The following is an 8139-nucleotide window of genomic DNA, read 5'->3' as shown; positions in this document are numbered from 1 at the left end:
CAACCGCCAGTACCACACGAACCGTCGTCATCTTCGCCACAGGAGCGAAGGTCTCGTCGTAGTCGATTCGGTGGGTCTGCACATATCCCTTCGCCACTAACCGGGCTTTGTACCGTCGGCGTTGTACTTGACCTTGTACACCCACTTGCATCCGATCGGTTTACAGTGATGGGGAGGATCAACTAGGTCCCAAGTTTCGTTGGCATCGAGTGCCCGCATTTCTTCGTCCATAGCGGCACGCCAATTTGCGTCCTTTGCCGCTTCTGCGTAGCTCTCCGGCTCAGGCACTTTTGTCACTTTCGTCATGTACGCATAATGATGCGCCATGTATTCATTGTACCCGTACCGCATGACGGGATCCTTTTGGCGAGTTGATCGGCGCAACGCACCGTCACCTGATTTGAGGCCCTTCTTGGCTAGTTCGGTCTTCATTGCCGAAGATCCGCCTTTCTCCTTTCCGGAGTCAGATACGCACCGATCCGACTCATCGTTGCCGGTTTCGAATTCCGGCATCTTCCTCTTCCCCTTCTCTTTGCACGTGAACCGTTTCCTCGGTTCCTTGCGCGGGGAGAGCACGGCAGAGTCTCCACCAATTGCCATCTCTTCATCCAACTGGTCCAACCGACTCAGTTGCTTATTCGGTGCACTCAACCGTAACGATTCCGGACTCTCATCTTGAGTCCCGGCTTCATCATCCTCTACCAGGGCTGATTCAGGCTCACTGGCCTGATCTTCCGGCATTGGGTCGGGATCGGAAGTCGGAGTCGATACGGAGTACCAGGATGCCGATTCATCGAACTCGACATCCCGGCTAACTCGGACTTCCTTCATCCGGGGGTTATAGCACTTATACCCCTTTTGCTCTTGAGCATAGCCGACTAGGATGCATTTTTCCGATTTTGCATCCAGCTTTCTCCGCTTCTGATCCGGCACATGCACATACGCTATGTTGCCGAATATCCGAAGGTGTCTTAAGTTCGGCTTGCACCCGAAATACAGCTCATGAGCTGACACCTTGTCACCAATGCAGTTTTGTATGTAGACGGCCGTCTAGACCGCCTCCGCCCAGTAGAACCGGGGCATGCTCTTTTCCTCTAGCATTGCCCTTGCCGCTTCGACAAGTGTCCGGTTCTTCCTTTCGGCCACACCATTTTGCTCCGGTGTGTATCTACAGCTGAACTCTCGCCGAATTCCCTTCTGCTGCAAATAACTAGTGAATTGGCTGGAAAAATATTCCTTTCCGCCATCCGACCGAAGGCATTTGGTCTTCCTCTCCGATTCCCGTTCCACCATCTTCTGGAGGCTCCGGAAACAGTCGAAGACTTCACTCTTCCGCTCAATGAGGTAGATCCAAGTATATCGAGTATAGTCGTCGATGAAGGAGACGAAGTACCGGCTCCCACCAAGGCTTACACTTTGTGCCGGTCCCCACACATCCGAATGGATGAGATCGAGCTTGTTACGGCTCCGGTTCCGTTCGGTGGGGAATGGAAGCCGGTGTTGCTTCCCAAGTTGGCAGGCTTCACAGATTTCGGCTCTCCGGCCGCTGAACTTCGGCAAACCGAAAACGACTTGTTTCGTTTGCAGGTCTTGAAGCCTCCGGTAGTTGACGTGGCCTATCCGCTTGTGCCACAGGTCGATGTCCGACTCGACCTTCTGTTGTTTCGCGAACAGAGCGGTACCAAAGTCATTGGTGTTGAGGATAAACATCCTCCCGTCTCTGCGCCCTTGCGCAATGACTTCGCCCTCATCCTCAATGAAGCACCCGAGGTGCGTGAACCACACCTGCATCCCCTGGTCGACAATCTGACCGACGGACACCAGGTTCTTCGTGATTGTCGGAACGTGTAATACGTTCATCAGCTTCCCTTTCTGTCCGACGTGGCTTAGAGGGACTTCTTTGACGTGCACGATTGGGTGAGGAGTGTCGTCTCCGGTTTCGACTACTCCTGGTTGATCCGGTTTCTCCAGAAAGGAGAACCACTCTTTGTGGCTCGTCATGTGGTTCGACGCGCCGGAATCAACATACCACACTTCTTCATTGAGTTTGCCTTGTGATTCATCACCAAGGCTGGCCCCTTACCGGCCTTTCCAGTTCCGGATCCTCCTGATCCGTTTGCGTAGTGCAAGTTTTGCCGGCCATCCTTACCGGTCTTGCCGAATCCGGATTTGTCCGAATCGGCACGCTTTCTCCAGCACTCGCTTTCCCTGTGGCCTTTTTTGCCACAGTACCAGCATTCCGTAGCGGGTTTGTCTTGCCGGCCTCCGGCACCGCCTTGACTCCCCCTGCTTGTGGAAGTCCCGGAACTGTTGTCGGCACGCTCATAGTGCCTCCATTCCTGCTCTTCGCCAAAACTGTGTTATTCTCTGGCCGGACAAGGCCTAACACAAGGTGTCACGGAGACACTTCACCAAAGGGTGATTACGGCATAGGATTATGACTCAACGATTACACCGACTTACGTAGGTTACACGATTAGAGCGCTTTTGTTAATTACACGCGTAAGATATAACAATAATTACAGAACGGAAATCAACACAGAAGTATAAACACCATATGCTCTATTAATTATCCGCTGCAATTACAATGGGGTCCGGGCCTTTAAATAGGTTTCCGGCCCGTAGTACAAAACGGTGCCTATCGCACCTATTCGGGATCCGTCCGGATCTGGAATGGCATACCGTTTCCAGTCCGTCCGTCCACACTATGCTTATTTACAACCATACTTAATTAATTTTTTCACTCCGTATTTTGGACTCCTTGCCGGCCGGTAACAGTGCCGACCCACCTCTTCCACCACGCCCACGGAGCCGATCCGTTCCCGTGTACAGCATTCGGCTGTCGGGGGATGCACTGGTAGATGCACCGGCGTGGTTCTCCTCTACAAGGAGCATCGACTGTAAGTCGAAGAATGAGGGGGTATTCTCCCTTGTACACACCGCAGTCCGGAGCGCTCCAAACTTGGACGCTAATAATGATGTATGGGTGCTAATTGTACGGTTGAATGCAAAATTGTGCCACATTTTCTCCTGCGTGAGGTTACAACTTACACACAAAAGCAAAGTAGAGCTCCAGGTGCCATGAGGGCCTTGGATTTTTCCATTTTTCCATGTTCATATACATCTCACCTCCGCCCTCTCTCCTTGCTACCCTCTTCACTGCATCTTGAAAGCTAGAAAATAATTGTACTAGATTTCCAAGAACTCCTAACAAGGAACATCGCCAACAACATTAGGCATGCTCTTTGCTTGCCTAATTGACCCAGAACCAAATTGATGGAAGTTCCAAACGGTGAAATTTCGAGAAATAAGCTTAGTCTTTCATTTCAGATTTCAATATAAACTTCTTTTGTTATACCATGTTATAATCCCCCATTATTTCTCAGCCCCGTAACTCTACCTATTAGGTAGAACCTAACTCGGATGCTACAATGAAAGAGAAAAAAAAGATCATTCTAGTCAAGACCATCACACATGCCAGATTCAAACATCTGCTTTTCCACCTTGAGACTTGATGATATGAACAACAAAATCCTTTTTGACCCACCCTGTAACAGAGGCAGAGATATCATTAGACAACAGCTACATTGGAACTCTAGTGTGAGGTTCTAATTATTTTTTGCCCAGAAAGTATCCACTCAATTGGTTTGAGATTTTTAACTTTCCTAGTTGTAATAGACCATCCATGCTTGGTACATGTGGACCTCTAAAAGCAAGATGGTTATAGGTCAGATCTACCTCATTAATAGTAAGTGCAGGGATATTTTTCCCCACACTTTTACAGGTGCGACAACAATGAACACCGTCTTCAGAACACGAGACCTCATCATTTTCTTTTGCACTTTCAACTCCTAATATCTCCAATGGACATATAGATAGATGGACAACCAAAGTGGCTCTATGCCAGCCCCTTTTGTGTGCGTTTTCAGTTTTCTCCATTGGATGAGATCTAGTCAATTGTACAAGAAGTTCATCCGAATTGCTTTTTTGTACACAGGACTAGTTCCTTTCTCAATAACTTATTTTTAGAATGAGTACTTTTATCATATCTTGGAAGAAAAAAGATTTCAGTATGCACAAGAAAAGACCACGAGTGATCGGAATCCATTGATTTGTGAATATAAATTATAGCAACATCATCAACCATCGCCATCATACCACGTCAAGCTGGATCACCGCTTCTAGAACAACAGCTATATTCTCCACATGAGGCAACAACTGTAGTGGATCCACTATTAAATTGAGCTGTCCAAAGAAACTATAACAACATAATAAAACAAAATTCTATATATCAACTGCATAAGTTGCATTTTCACCAAACCTTCTTTGTAAGAATCTTCAACGCTTCATATTCTGCCTTCAAAATAGATGCTCTTGCTTCAGCAAGCTTGTCATTCATTGAAACAAGAGCAACTGGCTCGATATAGCTTGTAGATCCTCCAACACCACTGTTATAGATAAAAAAACATGTTAGTACGAAAATATTCCTTCCATGACCTTAAAGATCTAGCTTTTTCCGTAGTACTAAAGCATGCTCATATTTCTTCTGTTTATCACGTAATCTTGCATGGATATCTTCAGATACCTCTAACCATTTGTTGCTAATTATTTATTCTTAGTTTAAAGTATAGAGCTGCAACCTGTAATGAGAGAGCTAGTCACTCCATTGTTTATGATCCAAGTGGATTGACTCTACTGTATAGTGGCCACTATTCATTCATTGGTTACATCTATTTTGTCTCTTTTTTGAGACATTGTTTACATTGCTCAAAGCTCATGTAGCAAAAACAAAATGATGGTCAAAATAAAGTAATAACAGCAACCTAGAGATGGCATCACCCAGAATAGGATATATTTCTCTTGAAATGAAGGGATAAATAAATAATTCTAACCTTTGAAGAAGTAAACCTGGAAAGGTGTTCTGATTCTCGCTAGACACAGCAATGCAATACCTTCCATCCACTTCCTAGAAAGTTTATTTATAATAGGGAATTGCTTTAATATGACAATTCATTTTTCATTTTTCATCTTTTCAAGTGAAAAAGCATCATCGGTCAAAAACAAAAACACACAAAAAAAACCTGTGTGGTTACACTGCCTTCTTGATCCTTAATAATGCTCCTCAGTAGATCTTGAACCTGAAACCTAGCCAATCTTAAAACCATAAAAACTTACCAAATAGGCATTAATACATTCTACTCAAATATACCCAATCCTTAAAATCTTATCAAATTCAAATGCTCACCTTGGTTTGAAGCAATCGATACTGAACCCTAGCTCTCTGTAATTCGGCACTCTGTGGTAAAATGTCAACTCTACATTCAATGAATCAGTCCCATTTAACAAACTTGCTGTTGTTTTACACATATACTTTGTAAAACTTATGTAATTTAATATATACTTTGCCGAGTTTAATAACCTAATCATGATTTTTAAAATAATTTAGTAGAAGAGCATTTTCAGACCATACCGCACTGTCCTTCACATTTCCATCCTCATCCACCGTCTTCATGATAGATTTTGTGACTTCTGGCTGAGAGCCAAGGGTACATATCTGCAAAAAGCAACAAGCATTTTTGAGTAATGCTAAGCAAATCGAAGCATAATTGTAAAAACTCTAATTCAAATAGAGTTAGCTTTTCTTTACTGTCTCTAAGAAGATATTCAGAGCATTGTTTGAAAGCAAGTTCTGCTCCATGCCCATCTTTATATCACGCCGTACGGTATCTGTGAACTGGAATAACATGAGAATAGCTACCGCTTCTTTTCCATTAATGACAAAACCCTTTTGCAAGCGAATAATACACGAATTTACCTACATGAACAAAACGCGCATATAAAACCATTTCGAGTCAAGACTATTTCTCTCAATTATTGAGAATAAGTTGTTTAAGGATTTGTGCTAGTGCTCACCAACTTTGATTCAACGCCTGCAAAGCCAAGGCTACTTCCCAAAAATGCGAGAAGATCTATAGCTGCAGTTGTCTCTAAGAGAAGATTCTCACTTTCACTCTGGGTGGAAGGAAGTGTGGAACTCTGTGCAATATGGAATCATCATTTTAACTATCAAAATCCAATCATCACCAAAGACATTCTGATCTAGGAGCCGCAGGTATTCATAATATCATCTTATCAGAAAGCAAATGTTTTTCTCTTTATTCAATTCAAAAACCAAAAAAAAAAGTATAATTTATTATCTCCATGTATAATTTCTATTTAATACACGTATATAAACATAGAATACAAAGGCCATGAATATAATTCAGCATCGAGGTGTGGCCAGAAAAGGAAAAATAAAAAACTGGGCAATCCATGGGGTAAAACTCAAAAAGACTGATGTAAAGTCAACATGATCATCTCTACAAATCTCCAAATCTCTGAATTCGCAAATACAATACAAGTTTTGAATGTTCAAAAATCTTTTATGGCTTGATTAAACAGCAAATTAATATCTTGAAATGCAAACATACCACCAAATGGAAGGTAAAATTTGTACCCCATTGCATACATATACTTACATAGGGATTAATTAACACCATTAATGTATGATTATGTGTACGCTCATAGAAAGTAGAATTACATCTGGAACTCTTATCATCGTTATTTATCATCCATAGTTACCATCGATCCTACATTGAAAAGAGATTTGATTCCGAAATAACAATTTCCTAATAAAAAAAACCCAAAATCCATATGATTTCCAATATGCTGTGTTGTTTAACCCCTATAACCATTCATATCATGTCAGAATATTTCAACATTATGACCTTTTATAATGAAATGTTTCAAACATTGGAATCTTCCATGTTTGCTCTCCAATGGTTAGGTATGATTCATTCGAGCTTCCTGATGTGTTCATTTTGATCATAATCAGGTATAACTTGATTGAAAATAAAATAAAATATAGGTACTATTAAGTTTCATGCAAAGAGCCTACAGTATGGAAAATAAGTTTACTTTCTTTTACATCTCCATATAGTCAGAAACTGAAGTATGAATATGGAAATCACTTACTTGGATGATTTCTTTAGAAGATGAAGTGCCAGAGAAAGAAGAGAGAATCTCCAAAAGTCGAGGCCATTGAAGAAGCTCAAGTGTAAGATCAGATGCATTCTTCTTCTTTTTCTGAGAGAAGTCTTTATCTTCATCTGCTTCTTCTTCTAGAGTTTCAGTATCCAAATTCTCCTCCATATCCATCCCAATAGAAAAAGAAACAAGGAAACAGGGTCTGGGAGGACGAAGTCTGAGATGGGTTGTGAGTTTTCTGCGAAAATGCACACAATCCACAAAGCCATTGATCCTCCAAAACCTTAACTTTGAAGCCGAAGAAGAACTACCACATGATGGTGAGAATGCTTGTGATGATGAAGGCAGCAATACAGTTGTGGGTACTTTCATGAAAACATTCATGTTGAAGGAAATAATAATGGCTATGGAAGAATCATCTTCAGGATCCTGGATCCAAAGTATTTCAAGAGATGATGATACCTTATCCAAGTATTAGTGGGATTAGCCAAGTTATTAACTACCCCCTAATCAGTTAGGCAACACTAGGTGTGTTAAAAGTCGGTGAAACATGTGATTGCACGACGAAAGCAACTCATTGGGTTTTGATAAGACCCATCGACTCGAGAACTAACTTACTTCCTTGCGGACCAGAAGTTGTGAATTATCGGGTCGAGTTTAGACCCAGATATTAGAAACCCATCCACAAAAATAATTGTCATCAAAGGAACAATGGTTTTTTCATTCGATTGGTCATATTATAAAAAAAAACACTCGACAAATTTAGACATAGCATTGGAACTCTAAAAACTCATTTTGATGGAATTCTCTTGAATTTGGAATCATCTCCACAACCATATATTCGAGCAAAGCTAATTGCATTGTCTAAAATTGTCATCTCTTGCATTAGACCTTGTTAGTAGCAATTGACACTCAAGCCTTGAATAAGCCACTAAACATTTGGTAAATATCTTAGTCTTCAAGTTTAAAAGAGTATTTGTAAGATTGGATAAAAAAGAGGACCCCCATGAAGCATTTCTCTTAACCATCCCAAAGGTGATGTTTTTTTTTGTTTAAATTGTAGAAACTCTTTTTGGAAAAAGAGGATTTACAATTTCCCATATTGATCCTTTA

At 41.8% G+C, this 8139-nt stretch overlaps 1 protein-coding gene across 1 annotated transcript; it reads right to left on the bottom strand.

Annotated features, from left to right (window-relative positions):
• Positions 1-4126: 4126 nt before the first annotated feature.
• Positions 4127-7315, bottom strand: LOC147869118 (uncharacterized). Its single transcript, XM_087326598.1, has 9 exons — positions 7015-7315; positions 5914-6036; positions 5648-5815; positions 5471-5554; positions 5246-5296; positions 5082-5138; positions 4893-4966; positions 4322-4448; positions 4127-4218 (listed from the first exon to the last, which is right to left on the bottom strand). The coding sequence occupies exons 1-9, from the start codon at positions 7195-7197 to the stop codon at positions 4153-4155; spliced, it is 933 nt and encodes a 310-aa protein (XP_087182724.1). The 5' UTR covers positions 7198-7315; the 3' UTR covers positions 4127-4152.
• Between the last annotated feature and the right edge of the window lie 824 nt (positions 7316-8139).

The sequence above is a fragment of the Azolla caroliniana genome, unplaced genomic scaffold (assembly GCF_043228905.1).
Source record: "Azolla caroliniana isolate FFs.n. ecotype wild unplaced genomic scaffold, voAzoCaro1.0.p SCAF_1, whole genome shotgun sequence".
In the NCBI taxonomy this organism is placed as follows: Eukaryota; Viridiplantae; Streptophyta; class Polypodiopsida; order Salviniales; family Salviniaceae; genus Azolla; species Azolla caroliniana.
This window is presented reverse-complemented; position numbering and strand designations above follow the sequence as displayed.

What these genes read in the sequence shown, in the direction of transcription:
- LOC147869118 (XM_087326598.1), bottom strand. Translation starts at nt 7,197, where the DNA reads ATGGATATGGAGGAGAATTTGGATACTGAAACTCTAGAAGAAGAAGCA. An exon ending in CAGGCGTTGAATCAAAGTTG is followed by an intron (nt 5,816 to 5,913) that starts GTGAGCACTAGC and finishes TTGTTCATGTAG; the next exon opens with GTAAATTCGTGTATTATTCG. An exon ending in CCAGGTTTACTTCTTCAAAG is followed by an intron (nt 4,449 to 4,892) that starts GTTAGAATTATT and finishes TATCTATAACAG; the next exon opens with TGGTGTTGGAGGATCTACAA.